The sequence below is a fragment of the Emydura macquarii genome, unplaced genomic scaffold (genome assembly GCF_026122565.2).
Source record: "Emydura macquarii macquarii isolate MOO-44397 ecotype Brisbane River unplaced genomic scaffold, CSIRO-AGI_Emac_v2 contig_1253, whole genome shotgun sequence".
Classification (NCBI taxonomy): Eukaryota; Metazoa; Chordata; order Testudines; family Chelidae; genus Emydura; species Emydura macquarii.
This window is the reverse complement of record NW_027131390.1, coordinates 25162011-25180771: the sequence shown is the minus strand read 5'-3', so window position 1 is coordinate 25180771 and position 18761 is coordinate 25162011. Positions and strand designations below refer to the sequence as shown.

Sequence of the window (18761 nt, the reverse complement as noted above, 5' to 3'; positions counted from 1 at the left end):
TTTGGAGGTTTAATATTAGATTAATTAGTGACTTTTAGGGAAGTACTCCTGATTCTTTGTAAATTGCTAGATGTAAAGATGTCCCATGAGGAGGGCTGCTTTATATATCCAAAAGAGGTAAACAAGGTACGAGCCCACTTTTTTCTTTTTTCCTGGTTCCCTTTATACGTGACTGTTTTTCTTGAGTGTGTGTGAATCCTACTAGCTATACACTAGTCTGTTCTCAGTCAAGTATCTTGCTTCCTTGGAAACACTAAACTTAGATAGTATTCCATGAGTAAGTGATTCCATGCAATTTTTCAAGAAACCAAGTGACTTTACTTTTAATGCGATCTTGTTTAGAGATTTTTACACTGAAGCCGGTTTTAATTTAGTCACTTTTGTTCCTTACAATTACAGGAGCTGGTTCAGATGGAGTTGAAGAAATCAAGAGACATCCTTTTTTTTCAACTGTTGATTGGAATGTAAGTACAGTAATTTAATTGCAAAGCCATTTTTAGTTTTGCTACAACAGTTTGCAATATCTCTGTAAATTGCAATATAATTAAACAGGATATACTAGACAAATGAGACTTCTGACTATTGTATTGTTTCTCCTCATTAGTGTACAGTATTGAGGATCTTACTAAAATTGTTAAACATGTATTAACATTTTAATAGTAATTACAGTTGTAACATTCTAAATTTTAAAATACCAAATACAACTCCTTCATTTGTAGTATTTTTAAAATGATTAAGAGGGGAGAGGTAGAGAAATTGGTATTCTTTGTATGTGTCAGTGTAGAGCCCGCTATAGGTGCCCATGTGCAAGAGATTTGATTCTTTTGAATAGCAGTGTTCATCAGAGTTGTGCATGCACCCTGTGCCTCTTTGTGCTCTTGTGTGAAGCCACATAAAAGGCAATGAGGCAATAGTTCTCCCTCAGTTCCCTACTACTGTGGTAGCAGGGCTGAACCCAGTGAGTGTCCAACCTGCTACTTCTACTGAATGTCAAACTCGTCCTTCTCTCAGCTGGTTTGGTGAAGGGAATTATCTTCACCCTTCTATCTTGTTTTCGTTAATTTGGATATTCCAATAAAAAAGACATTTCCCCATACAGTGGAGTGAGGTGCTTCACACCAACATGGACTCTAAATAATCATGGTTCAAACCCTTTCATTCTTGTCATGGCCTCATCCCCTCACTGACTGACATAGACATTGCCTTGTCTGCCTGCGGGAGAGCCATATCTCAGACAGGTGTTGAGTGTGCTAAATGGCTTTCCTCCAAGACACATCTGCTTGAGTAATCCATGCAGGTCACTTCAGACCTAGAGGAAACAATCGCCATCAAGATGGAACTTCAGGTCTGCACTGGCTAGCACTCCTATCGTGTATAGGGAGGCCTTCATTTCAGGTAGAGATAGAAAGGCAGTGAAGAGGACATTGTTGAAATTGGGGCTAGCGACTTGAGCATTGCAGCCAACACCTATGCCATTCTGAGAGAAGGGGAGAAGCTGAGACATAATTCCATATGCAGCGTAAATGCATCTCCAGACAATACTTGGGGCCATCCTACAAGGACATAAAACATCACTTATCCAAGGATGGCGCCTCTAAATCGCCCACTTTCATGGAAACAGCATAGGGTGTAGGAGCTCCAGTGCTTGTATTGGTGCCCATGACCAAACCAAAGATTAGCCCAGGATATGCCCATGCGGAAGCCCCTATATCCCTTGTTTCTGTGTGTTGACTGGTATCTTCCCTTGCCCTCTTCAGAGGACTTATTATAGAACTTATTGCAAACATACGTGGACTGTTACTTTGTCCAGGAGCCATAGAAGTGGTATTGCAGGAATAGAAGGGATGAGGCCTTACTCCTGATATGTTCTTATCCTGAAGAAGAAAGTGGGTCTTAGTCCTATCCTAGATTTGAAGAGACTGAACAAATACAGCTGCCTCATATTCAGGATGCTAACTCTTGCCTCTGTCATTCTGTCCATGCAGGCTCAGAACTGGTTTGTGGCTCTCAACTTACAGGACTCATATGTACTTCAACATAGCCATCCTCATGGGCTTACAGGAAATAGCTGAGTGGGGCCAAATCACTGTCAGTACAAGGTGTTGGATCTAGTTAAGCATCCCCCTTGGTCATTCATGCTATGAGGGGCCACCTCATCTGTATTCCCATGTGCTTTCCACCTCTGGAGTCAGAACTGTTCAGGCATTCCAGTGGCTGTATGGTCTCTGAGCACCCAGTTTGTGTGTAGATCTTCTGTTTAGCCCCCTCTCCTGAGCTGAGTCCTCATGGTCCAACTGCCTCACCCCTGGGATCGTGCTGATATCTTAAACTCCCCTGTAGCTTAAACACACTCTGCCAGAATTCCAGCCATGTGCGTGTTCTGGGTCCCTAAGTTAAGTATTACAGGGCACGTGATGGGTATAATGCAACAGTGGCACACAGACCATGCATGGGATTCTAAACCACCATTGGTCTTTCTTTAATAGCACAAGAAATGCATAGATGGTTTAAAAAACAAAACAAAACCCACATTTCCCTGACTCTCTTTCCTCATCACTTTGCACTATTTTATGGGTTGGGATCTGAATCCTCTAGAGGTGTCTGCAACCTTTTTGCTGAAGGTCACAGCTTGACTTCTTAACCATAGAGTCCTTTTCTATCCAGGTCAGCTTGCTTTGACTTGGTCTGTCCTATGGCTAAACCAGGCCCCTGCTATGAAAGCATGTCTCTCTCTCCCCTTCTCCTGCCCCAAACTTCCTGTTTGGCTCTAGGCTTCCCATGACCCACCCAGTCTCTGTGATTTTTAAAGGCTAGCATCGACACCTTGATTTATTTGTCCTGTGTTTGGGGATTTTCCACTTTCCAAACACCAATGCCCTGAAGAGGGGTAGGAGAAAATTGGTTCTCTTGGGTTCAAGCTAACCTATTGTCCCAAGGTGCTTCCATCTGAATAGGTAGTCATTGAGTTCTAATGATCCCAGTGAAGTCCGAAGGTCTGTTGTACAGGAAGTCAGACTAGATGATCACAGCTCCCCTTTGGCCTTATCTGTGAATCTTTCCAATCTGTCCACACAGCCAAATTCTCATCTAGTTCTCATCTCAATTACTGCACATTCTTTTCCCGGGCCTTGACTAATGCAATCTTGCCCTGCTTGTATTTAATGCTGCTGCAAAGATCATTTTTCTAGCCCAGTTATTTGATCTCATCACCTTTCCCCCTACTTTTTTTGCATCCCTCCCCTGGCTCCCCTTACTCTATCACATCAAACATAAGCTGCTTGTCTTCACTTTTTCAAGGCCCTTCACGTCCTGTCTTAACTCTACCTATCATTTCTCATTCACTATCAAGTTGACAACTGTAATTGCCAATCAGCCCATGATGCCAGCCTCCACTGCCCACTTCTAAATTTTCAAACAAGCTCCTTCGTGCTTTCTCCCATGCTTCCTTTCATGCTTGGAAGGAGCATCCTATATTCATCTGTGAAACATCCTCCTTCAAATCCCTCCCTAACTCTCCTTAGCTGTGATGCCTACAAAAAACTTAGCAGCTAGGAAGATGGTGTGCTGAGACCACTGCCTATCATGCTGACCAATGTTGTTTCATTTCCCTGTTCTCATGAGTCTGGCAGGTGCTATTGGAATATAAATATTAGAGAAAAAATCCTCATATATAGATAGACACACACACACACCTAGTAATAGGAAAATATATCGATACAGTAGCAAGAGGCTTTCTGTCTATAAGGATCTGAGCTTTCTAAAGGGACAGTATCTAGAAAATTGCATTTTTACCTGAAAGTACTGTACTGTTTTTTTTGTTTTTTTTTTACAGTGTGCACTTTGTGTATTTGACAGCACTTAGTGTATAGTCAGTTCTGGTTTGGTAATGGTCATTTTCACTTCCTGTCTCATGCACTGCTCTGGGTGAGCTCATGCATGTTTCCCCAGGTTCTGTGATTGTGTGCCTGGGATCACTTCTCTTCAGTGAATATTCCTGCACAAAAGAACGGGAAATAGTGGGAATCAGGTGATGGATAAGGGAGTACTATCTGGCCAGGATAGGGGGCAGAAAGCCCATACAATCCACTCAACTTTGCACAGGGCTTGATGTGTGAGAATGAAAGCAGGGGTGCTGAATGAGCCTCCTTGTTCTCTTCCCAAACCCTGAATAGGGCTGGGGAGTACCTAACAGCTGTTTGGGGGTAATGCTTTACCTCTGCAACCTTTATCAGAACAGAGGAGAATAAGGAACTGCCATTCATCACTGTCCCCTTAAGGAAAGACCTGGAGTGTTTGTTTGAGAGGTCGCAGTCCCCTTTGTTCCCTAAGGCAGGAGGAGCAAAACACTAGTAGAATTTCCTGCCTTAGGGATCCAGTATGAGATGGATCCTCTCTCTTTTCTCTTGGGAGTGGAGGGGTTTGGAAAGCCTGGCTCCCTCTGCAGTCGCCGTGAACTGAGATCGAGTTTGGGTGTGTGGGGAACACCCCACTGCCAGCCCATTTCCCTCTGAGGTAAGGATGAGCTAGCGAGGGCAATTGTATGCTGCTGTCTGCTAAGACAGCTGGAAGAGGAGAGCACCTGATCCACCAGGTGCACACGGGAAGAAGTTGGGGAAGGCTGTGTTATATTTCTTGTGGCTTTCTGACTCTCTTCCCTATTGAGGCCCTTCAAATCAGCAGAGCAGAAAAACCTGAATATACCTTTTTGAAAAAGGAAGAGCAATACACGTTGAAATTCTGTGCCTGCTGTTTTGAAATGTGCTCTTCCTGACAACCATATCTTTGGAAATAGATTAAAAACATTCTAATTGTTTCTTTTAGTAAAGCAAAATAAATAGCATTTGTAAAATAATTCTAAATTTTAGTTAAATTCCTTTTGTGGTTTTTCTTTTCCAGAAACTGTTTAGAAGAGAAATTCAGCCCCCATTTAAACCTGCTTCTGGTAAACCAGAAGATACCTTCTGTTTTGATCCAGAATTCACAGCAAAAACACCAAAAGGTAATGTGTATATTTAGAAGCTAATGAGTCAATATGATGAACACATTCTGTGGGGAGTGCTAAATCATATTGTTGCTTGGTACCTGGGGGCTAGAGCTAAAAAGTTGGAGCCATTGATCTGGGGAGTTGGCACAAAAATGAAAGGCAGAATATATACAAACCATAGTAAAATTAACTGTGGCATTAGTGTAATTTAGTGGATAGAAAAGTGTGTTTTACTGCTTGTCTCTCAATTTTACTCCTTCCCTCCCTTTCTTTTTTTCCAGTTCTGGCCTTTGTCATCTTCTTTTTGATCCCCATTTTCTCCAGTGGTGGAATTGACTTGAAATTGTTGAAGGGGACCTGAAATCCCAATCTCCCTCCTCTCTCCCAAGTGACTCATAATTTTCCCCACCTATCTTCATCCCTTTATCCTTTATAAACCATCTTTACTTCAGTGCAGGCCTCAGAGAAGAGAGCTCTTAGGCAGTGAATCATCTTCTCTCATTCATCCCCTCCTAGCTGCTGGAGAGAGAAACTGCAGAGAAAACACATTTTTTTCTTTGCCTTCTCCTCTTAAGTAGGTAAACTGTGAGGAAATCCAGCAGCAGCTCATTTTTCTTCTGTTCGCTTTCAGTCAATGGAGAATAAGAGGCACCAGATAATCATGGAGAGAAAGAACTGTACTTCAGGGCCTCCACCCTTATAGCAATGCTCTTTTTTTAAGTGATTGATATCCAGCTAATAGATTGTATCTGGTAGTGAACATTGGATATTTCTGCTAAAATGATTAGCAGTGAAATTATTAATATTCACAGTTCTGTTGTAGTTTCAAAATTAGCACTCCATTGTAATGAATTAGGGCAGTTCACCCTCATAAATGTGTTGTGCCAGGCTGTCTATAGATCAGGAAGACTGCAATACAAAGTTTAATTTGGTTTCACATTAGAAGAGATTATTTTTCTAGCTGTAAGAGCTAGGAACAGTTTTTATAATTATAAGCTTTGATTCTATAAAATCTGTGTCTGTCAATTGTTAATACAGCTAATGGAGCAGATCTGTCCTGTGTCTGGGTCTTAGATATTGCTTGTGAGTCTAGATATGTTAATACATAGTTCTTCACATCTTATCAAAAATCTATTATGTCAAAAGTAAAGTAAACTTGACTGTGACGTTCTAGTCCCTAGTGGATGTTTGAGTATATTTCAGGATCACTATTCTCTACAGCTGAAAATAATTTGGCTCACTTAAGTTTTTGATGGGTGTACTATTTCTTTTGCCCAGTTAAATTTGAGCTTTAGGTGAAATTCAGGTTAGAGAGCTGAGGGATTTTTCCATGTCAGGATTGAGTTATCTTGGTAAAACTGGATATGTGAAGAAAGTAACATGGTATATGTTAATGTTTTGCCTGACTTGAGCCATTGCTATCGGATCAATTTTAGGAGTGCTTCAAGTAAATTTGTGTAAATATCTTCTGTGAAGTCATCTTTTAAATACCTTTTAGAAATTACTTCACAGTGAAACTCTTTTGTTCCAATGTTTGATCATTCAATAAAGGCTTATAATCATTACTATTCAACAACTAATATGTTAATTTAAGGTTCCCGTTTATGAATCTTCCCTTGACTGTTACATCTGAACTTTAAAATCAGATATCTGGTTTGTTGGCCACGTGATGTATTATCAACAGTTTGTGTTCCAACATAGCTCTTAAGTTTACATACATCTATTAAAAAACCTCTGGGCCAAATTGTGCTTTATTTGTATTCGTCTAAACACAGTAAAGTCAGAGTTACACATAGTATATGTTGGGGGAAGACCTTGGCTCTCATGACTTTTGAAATATATCACTACATTCTTCAAGTATTGTCTCCATGGATTCCTGTACTTCTGTCATGCCCATGTCTATGGTACTTCAGTTTAAACTTCTAGCCATCGGTGCCCTTGCATGCACCTCTTTTGACTCCACTTACTTGAGCTTGCAGCTATGAATGAAATTGGCTGCACCAATCTTTAGTTCTTCTTTGCGAATAGTCACAGCCAGGGTTGTTTTTGGTGGAAATAAATGTGTTCCTGAAATTACATTTATTCTAGTTTATGCAACATCTTGAAGTCTTCTAGTTTAAAAAAAAAAAACATGTTTTAAGCATGAGATACTGTTAAAATATGTAAAAGTGAGAATATAAGTGAAAGGTGGCAACCCTTCAACAACTTATAGTTCAGAACCACTTTTACTTTCTTGTATTTTCCTCAAAATACTTTTGAGAACATACCTATGCTAAACACACAATGGCTTAGTTTGAATATCCTGTAGTAACAATATACTCTTCAAATTCTAATAAACGATGTGTATTTAACAATTAGATTCTCCAGGAGTTCCACCTAGTGCTAACGCGCATCAACTGTTCAAAGGATTTAGCTTTGTTGCAACTACTGCCATAGAAGATCATAAAATCTCACCCCTCACCAATATATTGCCAATAGTACAGGTAAAATGTATTTTTCTTGGTATAAATTTTTCTTAACTGAAATGTCAAACGCTGATGATGTATGTATAGATAGTTAACCTCCATTCTCCTCTGTTGCAAAGACCCTTGTAAATATCAGCAGAGCAGCAGCAAAATCGTTATAATATATAAACATTATATGCAGCAATTTAAACTAATCCAGTGTCAAAAATCATGTTGAATGTCTCTTTAAATGCATGTTTCAAAAGGAAAAAACTGCTTATAAATAAAGAAAAATGTTCTGCTTAAAGTAAAAATCATGTTTTGTTAAAGTACAGTTTTTCATTTTAAAATGCACTTTATATTTGTTTAAAGCAACTTCATGGAAACAGTGCACAGTTCACTGATGTGTATGAGCTAAAGGAGGATATTGGTGTTGGCTCCTACTCTGTTTGCAAGCGATGTGTGCATATAGCTACCAATATGGAGTTTGCCGTGAAGGTACTTGGTGTAAATTCTCTTTTGATATTTGTATAGTTTCTCTACAGTCAAGTCATGTATCTTTTTAATGTACTAGTAAATAGAGATCTTTATTTAAAAAACACACCCTAATTTTTCAGTCAGCATAATGTTGTACGTACTTCGAGAGGTGAAAAAGTAAATTTTTTCCCTTTCAGCTAAGTTTTGTATTGGCTTTTATCATTATTTCCTTTTAGATGGAAGGTTGTCATCACATTTTACTGGAAAAAGACTTATGGAGAAATATATCAATTATTTGAAACTATTCTTTTGGCTTTGAAATTACTTCAATTATCACGTTTAGTTAGTCTGAATAAGCATACATTTAAATGTTCTCTTTTCCTTTTTTATTGCCCATACAATAAGTGTACAATGGAGGTGAGATCAGTGAGCTCTGTAGTTGGGAAGGTGGGCAAGAAGGATGTAGAAATGTTTAGGATAGTCTGATAAATTCACTAAAATCTTCATAGTAGAGCAATTTTCAGTATACACGACAACTTGTTTTGTAAATTAAGTGAGTTGGCTGGATAATGTGTCACTCATGACTACTAAGGATGAAGCATGAAAGTACAGAGGGCAATAATGTGTTACTTTTATAGTAAAAACAGCTGTCCTGCTCAGTTGGAAAATTCTTGTCACTTGTAGTTTTTTGTGGTCTCTTATCCAAAATCCAGGTTTTTCATCCATTTTGCCTTTATTGGGAAATACTTCCATTAACTTTGAGACCTTTTCCACCATTTTATTTCACAGATAATTGACAAAAGTAAGAGAGATCCCTCAGAAGAAATTGAGATTTTGATGCGCTATGGACAACACCCTAATATTATTACTTTAAAAGATGTACGTACCCTTTTAAAATTTATAGTTCTTGTCACAGAGCAATCAAAAAGTGAATAAAATAATGGTTGCTTAGCTATCTCCCATTTCCAGTAAAATATAATGGAAACAATACTTAGTTTTTTAAAAAAAGTAAAATATTTTAAATATGGTGCATACTGTTTCTTATAAATTATATCTTTTTTTTTTTGTAAAGCTACCAGGTTTTGGGAGACTCAAAATGTTCTTTGGCCTTTGTTAATGAACTTCCTGTTTAAATTCCTAAATGATTACAGACATTAAAGATAACCTGCAAAGAAAAGAAAATTCTGCAGTTATTTGCTTTTAGGGTTTTTTTATCTCCACTCTCCCTCCCATTTGAAATTCAGTTCTTGTTTATCATGTTTCTACTGGACGATTATGTAGACAGCTGGAGACTTACTAGAATTATGATACCATAAATAATTAATTGAACTTGTGCATGTGAGAGGGGATGGGGTTTTTAGATACCATACATTTTTTGGCTTTTGTTTAATGTCTACTTAATTCAGAATGCCTAATAAACTGCTAAAAGATTTACTTGTGAAAGATACCATTTAAATTGAGGGATCACTAAGCCCCTACTGTAGCTCTCAGGTATCCCAAGGAATTATCTAGCAGCAATTTAAAAAAGGATTAAAAAAAAAAACCTTCTGCTATTTCAGGTTTAAAAAACAAAAACAAGCAGAAACCAAGTTCATTTGGGCTTTCATCATTTGCTATAAAGAACCAAAATGCTACCCACCCATCTTAATGGGTGGGAAGTTGATGGGGCCGGCTGAGGTTGGGACAGCCACAGTTGAACAAGGGAGGAAAACACATAGTAGAGGGATGCAGGGTGATTCTTCCCCTTCAGAATCTCTAGCCATGGGAGGGAGGGAGCTGATTGATCCCTTGCCCTTCTTTCATTAACTTAAACTTTAGCCTGGGTCATGTGCAGCATCTTTTTGCTCCATTCCAACAACTCCGCTCTTCTCACTATGTACTGGTGGCTTCAAAGCTGTGTTTTGTGTTTTCTGTGGGTCTGACTGAGGATCTGTTTTGGGGTTAGGCCATAGGGACCAAATTGGCTGAAGTTGGGGCATTTTCTCCTTCCTCATAGCATCCTCAAGGTGCAGTTATGTTAAATAGGAATAGGATTTTGTAATTAGTGATAGTACTTGGTAGGGATGTTTGCTCAACACAACTTGCGACTGGTTTCTAGTGCAGTTTAAAGGAACAGTTTCCAGAAGTAAAAGACCTGGGATTTTACTGATGGGCCTTGTGCTTATGGGATAGGGGGAGACCTTGTGGCCTCTGAAGTCTGAGGTTGCCCCCCTTTTAGTACTTTATCCCCCTTACGTGGGTAGTGGGGTGGTGGTAGGATTCAAGAATGAAGTGAGACTTTGGGATAGGCTGAGGAGAGTTTATTCTGAGTTATGGGTTATATGGTAGGAGCCCTGTAACCCCTGCACTGGAACAATTTAAAATGTCCTGTATATGCGAGTATGGGTGACCAAGTGGGTAGCACCCCTCCCCTGTATTAAATATAATAAAGTTGTGACCTGTCACTGAAAATCCGTCCCAGTGTGTGTTCCTGTTGCAGGGTATCTTGAGTTTTAACCCTTCTGACTATTGTTCTGTGCTACTTTGGTGTTCCTACTCCTTCAAAAAGCATCTAAATCTGTTTAGATATCTAGATCTTTGTTACTTGAATAGCAGTGATTGAATTTGAGAACTGACAAGGCAGAGTGTATGTAGTCTTAAGAATTACAAACATATTTCAAACAAAATGTTAGAAATTGTGTGGAATGATTCTCAGATATGTCAATTCCTGGCTCTTTGTTCTCTGCGGTCACTGAAATCAAACAGGAAGTACAACCAAACAGCGTTTCATGCAATCTTTAAGACCAGTTCCATTATACCACATTTTCAAGTGGGCCCACTTGAAAAACTTACTCAGAACTTGTTCAAACACCAACTTCGTTGAATTCTGACACTTGCAAAATTTTCATTAAGGCCTTAATTATCAGGAAATAACCCTGATAAATTTTTTCTTTAAGAAAAAGGCTTGGAAAACCTTGTAAAAAGGGACACTTGGATTACTGGACATTAGCCTTTCTTTTACTGAAACTGGATCTTCCAGTATGGTTGAAGGCATGCGTGCACATGTCTGAACCAAGGCCTGCCATACCTATGCTAGTTACCAGAACTGTTAAAGCCTCTTCATTCTCACTCGAATATTGTGGGGCAAGGTGGTCCACAGATTCTCTGATTGCATGAATTAGATCTGTTCCACATCCCTGATCATCATCAGTGATGGCTGTTTGAACCTGGCTTGTAGTAAGTCAGCCACAAATGCTGCTATCCCTAGACTTGCATCTCTCAGCACTGAGCCTGCTAATCGCTTCTGTAACCAGAACAAGATGTACAGATTTAAGATGCTAGCACTGATGTCTGAGAGGTAAATCCATCGAGGCAGAACAGATTGGGACAGTATGTGATAAACCCTCAGGCCTACGGGCTCGGATGTATATGTAGTGCACATCAACTTCAGCCTGTCTATTGATGACCATTCAAATGTGCCACAGGAGAACTTCCCTCCATAGTTTGCTGGAAAGAATTTGTTGTTCATGTTTTGGTTTTTTAAAGTATTTTTATAGTCCAACACTAGATAAAGAAACCAAGTCACTGGTAATGGCCTTTGGGCTACCATGGAGTCTTTGGTGATGTATACTAGTCACCATTTAAAATGTTAAGTTTTGCCAACAACTACCATCGTTATTTCCAATCCTGCACATAGAGAAAACTAATGAGCTTGCAAAAACTGACTCTTTTAGAGACCACTGTCTGAGGGGCATGAACTGGTGCTGTAAGAATCACAAAGTCTATAAACAAGCAGGCATCCATGACACCTATTGGCTAATCATTTGTGGACTTGAAGGATAATGCTGTGTCTGAGGGTGGGGGTGGTTCTAGAATGCTGAGGTATGAAGATTGACATCAGGAAGTTGAGACCATGAAGCGCACAGAAACTGCATTAAAGTACAGTTCTACTCTGTAAAGTGACAGGTAAAAATGGCACTACCTTAATCTGTCCCTGGATATATTCAAATTCATATCTGTTGATTTCACTGGCTAATATAAATTTTACAGTTTACTATTCACTGGCCATGTAGAGCCAACACAGCTGAACGTGAGCATAATTACAGTCTGGTGCCAGCATCAGCAGAATTAACTAAATTTTGATTACATCATTTTTATTGTTGGTAGTGATGTGCCAGAAAGAGCCCAACTTGGTATTCTGATTGCAGCATGAATTCTTTTTGTTGACAGCTGACATTTGACGTGCAGAATCTTTTTGCTTATGAACTGAGCAGATATGATCCAGAAGTCATTGAGCAATCACCAGTATGAAACCCAACACAATCTATAAAATCATTTTTCAGATTTGTTTTATAGGTGTTCATAGAAGCCCCAAACGAGGTCAAGTTTCATTGTGCTCAGTCTAGTAGACAAGTATAACAAAGAACATGAGAAAAATGTTATTTTTATTGTAAACCGGGAGAAACTGAGACACATTAAATTATTTGTCCAATTTCACACAGGATGTCTGTGGCAGAGTTGGGAATGGAACAGTCATTTGAGTCTCAATCCAGTGCCTTAACCACAAAATTATCCTTCCTATGTAAAATTGTACTTTAAAGACCCAGGGGATATTTGGAACTGCTTCATGATGGACTTTGTGACTGCTCAAAGACTGTAGTTTAATAATACCTTAAGGGAGGTTAGCTTCTCAGCCACCATATCCTCTAGTTTATTCAATTATAGTAAGTAAGACTTCTTGCTGACTGTATGTGAGCAAAAGTCCACTGGTCAATGCAAAGCCAGCTCCTGTGAACTATCTTCAGCCAGGGGCAGCCTGTTCCCTACGCTGCCCTCAATTCCCTGATAAGAATACAGTTAGCTAGCACTATTTTTCGTCATTCTTGTTTAGCCTGTATGCAGCTGGAGACTGCAGCTGTAATTATTCCATGTGTTTCGCCAGATCATCCTTTAGTTTATAAAATAATAACAAAGAACCCTGCATTATATAAATAAATGTAAAGATCTTGAACAGTTTTAGTATATGCAACTAGTGGAGTCTGTTACTGAAAGCTTGTCTTTGCCATCTTTATTTCAAGTGAACATCTAACATGTTGACGATCTAATGTAGAAATAAACTACTTAGGTGACCATATGAAAGGGCCATCACTCAAAATTGCATCAGGAAAAGCAAAATCCTTTTTCTCAGGGCAGCACAGGTTCATAGACTGTATCTCAGAATCATCATTTAATAAACCACTACCTCCACATTGCAGTGAGATGTAAGGTTTCTTTAATCCATATGCCATGAGGCATGAATTTTCAGTTGCAGAATTAAATTTTGCAATACCTATTTTTATTCATATACACTTAGATGATACAGGACTTTTTTCTGTAGTCCTCAAAAATCTTAGACTGTATATTGTGAATTATTCAGATGAATGTGTGTATATTTTTAAACTTCTGCAGGTATATGATGATGGCAGATATATTTACCTGGTCACTGAATTGATGAAGGGAGGAGAGCTGCTTGATCGGATTCTCAGACAAAAGTATTTCTCAGAACGGGAGGCTAGTGCTGTGTTGTATACTATAACTAAAACAGTTGACTACCTTCATTGTCAAGGAGTAAGTGATACATATTATGTCATGATTTTATTTATACTTTGGGTAATTAATAATCACATTTTCTTTTTCTTACAAATTTTTGTTGACTTGTTAGTGCATGAACATGTTATGAAGAGAGTTGAGACTTAAGCACAACATAATTTAAATTTTATACATAATTTATAAAAAGTCTCACTAGAAAATCTATTAGATTACATAGATCTTTAATTATCCTACATCTCCATGCAGGGTCAGGAAGAGGAGTACTTTTCTGTATGTCATATCAAGATTTCAATTTTGACTCATGCAATTAGACAAAGAGAAATCTTTTTGCTGCTCTGATGGAAAACTAGAATACAAAGTTACTCTAATATGAAGCATTTAATTTGTGTAGAATAATTATGTACAATAAATCTGTGTTTAAACAACCGGAAACAAAGTATTCTATATAAATGTGCCATCCAGAGATCTGATTGTATATGTGAAAACTTCAAGTATACAAACAACTTACTCAGTTACTCTGTTTTAAAATTGATCTGAATTATTAGAACTATCCAGCTGAAAATACCAATTGGATTATATCACAGCCATAATCTGATTTTTATTTATAATGATCAGGTAATGCTTAATCCCCTGAAAAGATGAACGAGACAGATACCTATATATATACTGATGAGGCTTGTGCATCACACAGCAGGAAGTGGGCATCTTGTGGAAGTCTAATTTCATTTTGTTCTGAATTTCTGCTTTCACTATACACACATCTATACAGTCTGTATGTTTTAATTAATACACATTGCTGTTACTACAAAGCCACTATTAACTCAGAATAAAATGCAGCCAGATTTTAACTACACTTATTATATTTATTCACCTCCAAGGCCCCGAGCTTCCTTAATTTATCTTCTCTCTTAAATCTGTAAAATTGGTAGCATCTTTATCTTTATATACATTTTTAATAATATATTCCGATTGTAATAGCTTTTTAATTTTTTTAAGCACATGTTTAGTATTAGAAATGTGTTTATGCCAGAGTTTTGTGGTTTTTTAAAATTACACATTTATTAGCAGGAATATTTAGTATATTTTATAAATATATATCCTAAAAATATATGTATATCTTATAAAAGTCATATTGTAAAGTGACTTTTAAGGCTCCAAAATCTAGTTAATATGAGTGCACTAGCTTTTCACTTTTTGGAGATGTCTAGATCACAAATGTTTGTTTATCTTAGGCTACAGCTACACTGACGGCAGCAAAGTTGCTGCCGTGTAGCTGTAGCCTAAGATAACCAAACTCATTTGTCAGTGAAGACCCGCTCAGTCGATCCAGAAATCGACTTACTAAGACCACCTTCACAAGTGGCGTAGTGCTGCGTCGGCAGGAACGCGGTTCACAACAGCGTGCAGAAGAGGAGCAGAGAAGTTGATGGGAGTTATGCAAGTTTTTTGCGTAGCTTGCGTAACTCCTGTCGACTGCCGCCAAATCTAGGTGGTAAGTGTAGACAGAGTCTTAGTCTAATCTGAAATGAACATTTGTCCACATTAACTATGGAAGCTTGTTAAAAATACCTTTTATCAGAAGGCTTCATTTATTACAGATAATGATTGAGGTATATTACCAGAATTGTGTGAGGATACTGTCATAGCATATTTCTCTCTCTCTCTCTCACATGAATAGGCTTATTGGCTATAAAGTATCTACTCACATGAGTAAAGACTATTTGCATCAGAAATTGTTGCAAGATTGGGCCCCGAATATATGTGTGAGGTGCTATAACTGAAAATACCCAACACCCAGATAGTAAAATTAAAATGAACACTAATATTCTCCTGTCAAGTAGTAGAATCATTAATAAAGGTACAAACCCTCACATTTTCCTGAATTGAACACAACCTTCATCATAAGATGATGGCAAGAGAGTTTGATTCCGTAGGTACAAACCTAGATTCAGCAATTAACACAGGCATCCTGCTACTTAGAGTAGCTTTTGTTACAGGCTGCAGTTTTGAGAAAATGAAAGCCCATTTAGGGGTTCTGGTTTTTTGGTAGTAATTATATTTTTCCAAATCTTAAAGGGTCAGATTATATGCAAACAAATAATTACTAAATTGTTGTTACATACCAATGCTGTATCTAGTACAAAATCATATGTGTGGGGCAATGAAAGAAACAAGAGGAGGATATTTTTATGTTGTTGGAAAGTACTGTTAACTTTTTTAAAATCAGTTTCTATCCTAGGTTCTTTCTCTTCTTGTAAGAGGGGTTGTTACTTTATTGCAAATCTTCCTAGCATCATCAGCCAGAGAATATATGTTATTATCCAGTATAGGAGATGCATCTCTTGGATCAATTAAAACAATAATAATTTTATGCCTGTGGTTATACACTGTTTGATTCAGTTAGTTAGTTATTTCCCAGATTTAGCCTTGTTAATAAGGTCAGGAAAGAGAACTTTTCTCTAAAGTTGCTTTTTCAGTGGTCTTTCATATATTTTAGAGTAAGACTTTAAATAACTACATTTACATTAAACTTATCTGCCACCACATCAGTGCTAATGACCTTTCGTGGTTTAAAATGTAAACAGTATTTCAAACAGAAAAATTATATACTTTATGATCATTTAGCATTGTAGTAACAATTCTGTTCTGATGAGTTGATTAACCTTTGTAGCTTATGATATGGAGTAGGTTTTATTTCTCAGTTGGGGGTCAATAAAGGGTAATTGCATCTGCACCATGATTCAGGAGCTCCTATGTAATGTTACTTAAAAAAAATTGAATTTCTGGAGTTATATCATATGCTTCCTTTTTGTAATTGTGTGGAGCCACATTGTGCTACCTTCATAGAACTGTTACAGGTAAAGAAGTTACATATTTTTGCAGATTTCATCAGTCTAGGGCATTATAACATTTGTTGTCTTTACATATTACAAATAGTTTCTATGTATTGTACTTTGAAGTCTTTATTTATTTAAAGGTAGTACATCGAGACCTTAAGCCAAGTAATATTTTATATATGGATGACTCAAACAATGCCGATTCTATCAGGATTTGTGATTTTGGATTTGCAAAACAACTTAGAGGAGAGAATGGACTTCTTTTAACTCCTTGCTACACTGCCAACTTTGTAGCACCAGAGGTATTTTCAGCAGTTTAATATATTGACTTTATATGTACCATTCTGACTCATGAAGAAACCATTTTCCTTCATGCTGTTACCCACATTTAGATCTCTTTTTGTCCTCTAAGATACTGGTTTGATATTGTCTACACTGTAGGCTAGTTTGTAGACTCCTTCCTTGCTTTTGCTCTTAGTATTATTAGCAATTTACCAAAACAGTTAGAAGTCATTGTTATACTAAAATAGCTGTTACACTTAAAAAGGAAAAACATCCTGTCATGACAGTGTTCTGGTTATGTTTCGAGTGGTGACCTTGAGCATCGCCATCGCCATCCTGTGTCTCAAAAGGATTAGTTCCAGATAAATTCCAGAAACTCAGCTTTAGGCTAGGTATCTTTCTAATTATTACAGCTTCAACGTTTTTATCTTCCCTTTAAATATTTATCCAGGAATGCATTTAAAATAGTCATGTCTTTTTTTCCAAGCTTCTCTCTTTAGAGACAATGTTACTTGTATTCTACATCTTTAGATTGCATCACTGTGCCATGTGCATCTAGTACAACAATGAGATCTTTAAAGAGAACACGTTCCTTTAGAGAGAGAAAAATGTCACAATAAAAGACACTAAACGTATTATCCTTGTATATCTGTTCCTAAAACACTGGGATACAATATTGTAGACCTTAATCATGAAATGGTTTCTATGGGATTTTTCCATGATTAAGGTCAGTAAGAAAAGGTTCTTGGGTTTCCAGCACGATATTACTGTCAGTGTATTTGTGCTGATTTCTCAAGGAGTGGTTCAAACCATATAAAATGGTGGTAATGACCCTCAATAGGAAGACATAAGAATGTTTTCAAAATATTTATACTGGCTAACTATATGTAAGTGTATTTGCCGTATTTCTGTTTTATTTGGTCTTAAGAAATAATGTTGGAATTGGCTTACCCTTACTGTAGTTTTTTACATGCAGGAAATAAAACTTTAACAGTTCTTTGTTTTATAGGTTCTCATGAGACAGGGATACGATGCTGCTTGTGATATTTGGAGCCTGGGTGTCCTCCTTTACACAATGCTGGCAGGGTAAGATTTTTCTCAGTTTTCAGTTGTCATCTTAGCTTCTTGGAATTATTAGTATGACGTATACACACAGACATTCTTATCTGACAGCAGCCCTGAGATCGATTAGACATAATAATGAAAGTAAAAGTTCTGGATTTTACTATTTGAAGGAAAATCCTACTTGCAGTAAGGTTTGCAAAGTATCAGGCATTGTGGCATGCTGAATTAAGATATATGGATTGCAATATAAAGTATATTTTAATGGAATGCTTCCCATAATTCAGCAGTGTTCTTCATGTGTTAACATTTAACAAACTTATGGAAGTATTCAAAATCTAGAATCAGTTAGTTGCTGTCAATGTAATTGTGCTCCTTTCTGAAAAATTGTACTTGTTTTTGTTATAACTAATATCTAAGATAACTAAAAGATTAGAAACATTTTTTCTCTATTTCATTTTTGCTTTATGTGTTAGACAGTCCTACATATGTAATCATTTTCACTGTTTCCTCTGTCTAGCTTGTTATCTTGGCCTGTATCTTTTATATAGGAACCAGGGAAAGAACAGTTCTTAAAAATAAAAAATGAGTTCAAAACTACCAAATTTGGCAGGTAGATTTAGGATCACATATACAACTGTTTGTGATCAGATTTCAAATGGCCCGTGTCCCTTAAAAATTTCCATATTGACACAAATCATACATTACATGGGTATGGAACATTACATTAGGCCAGGTGTTGAAAGAGGATTATTTCAGAAGTGTAAACATTGTGGACTTCATCCTCCATTACAACAGTTACACAACAGATTTGTTAGGTTAATTCTTAAACTTTAAACAAAATTTATTAAATCATTAACTTTTTAATGTTGTTAATATTCACTACGCACCAGGTACTTGACTGTCACTGTGTGTATCTTAAAATGTTAGTGTTCATGTTACATATCCTAATGCTTATAGCTTGGGAAAGGCAAGAGATTTCAACCATTAAATTCTCAAAAAATGCAGTCCTTTCTGGGTAGCAACAGTCATACATCCTGGGATAAAAAAATTATTGATGTCACAGTAAATTACAATTGAAGGTTAGTAGCAAATGTTTGCAAAGTG

General features: G+C 37.3%; 1 protein-coding gene across 4 annotated transcripts in view; it reads left to right on the top strand.

The window, feature by feature from the left end:
• Nucleotides 1-18761, top strand: part of RPS6KA6 (ribosomal protein S6 kinase A6) — a 74472-nt gene that overhangs the window by 41061 nt on the left and 14650 nt on the right. For 3 of the 4 annotated variants that reach the window (XM_067548365.1, XM_067548367.1, XM_067548366.1), the window contains 8 exons: nucleotides 400-464; nucleotides 4897-4999; nucleotides 7343-7467; nucleotides 7801-7926; nucleotides 8695-8784; nucleotides 13333-13491; nucleotides 16451-16612; nucleotides 17602-17678. In XM_067548365.1, coding sequence (XP_067404466.1) covers nucleotides 400-464; nucleotides 4897-4999; nucleotides 7343-7467; nucleotides 7801-7926; nucleotides 8695-8784; nucleotides 13333-13491; nucleotides 16451-16612; nucleotides 17602-17678 — 907 coding nt within the window. Of the gene's footprint in view, nucleotides 1-399; nucleotides 465-4896; nucleotides 5000-7342; nucleotides 7468-7800; nucleotides 7927-8694; nucleotides 8785-13332; nucleotides 13492-13719; nucleotides 13849-16450; nucleotides 16613-17601; nucleotides 17679-18761 lie in introns of those variants that run through there. The other variant, XM_067548368.1, reaches the window with a different exon arrangement.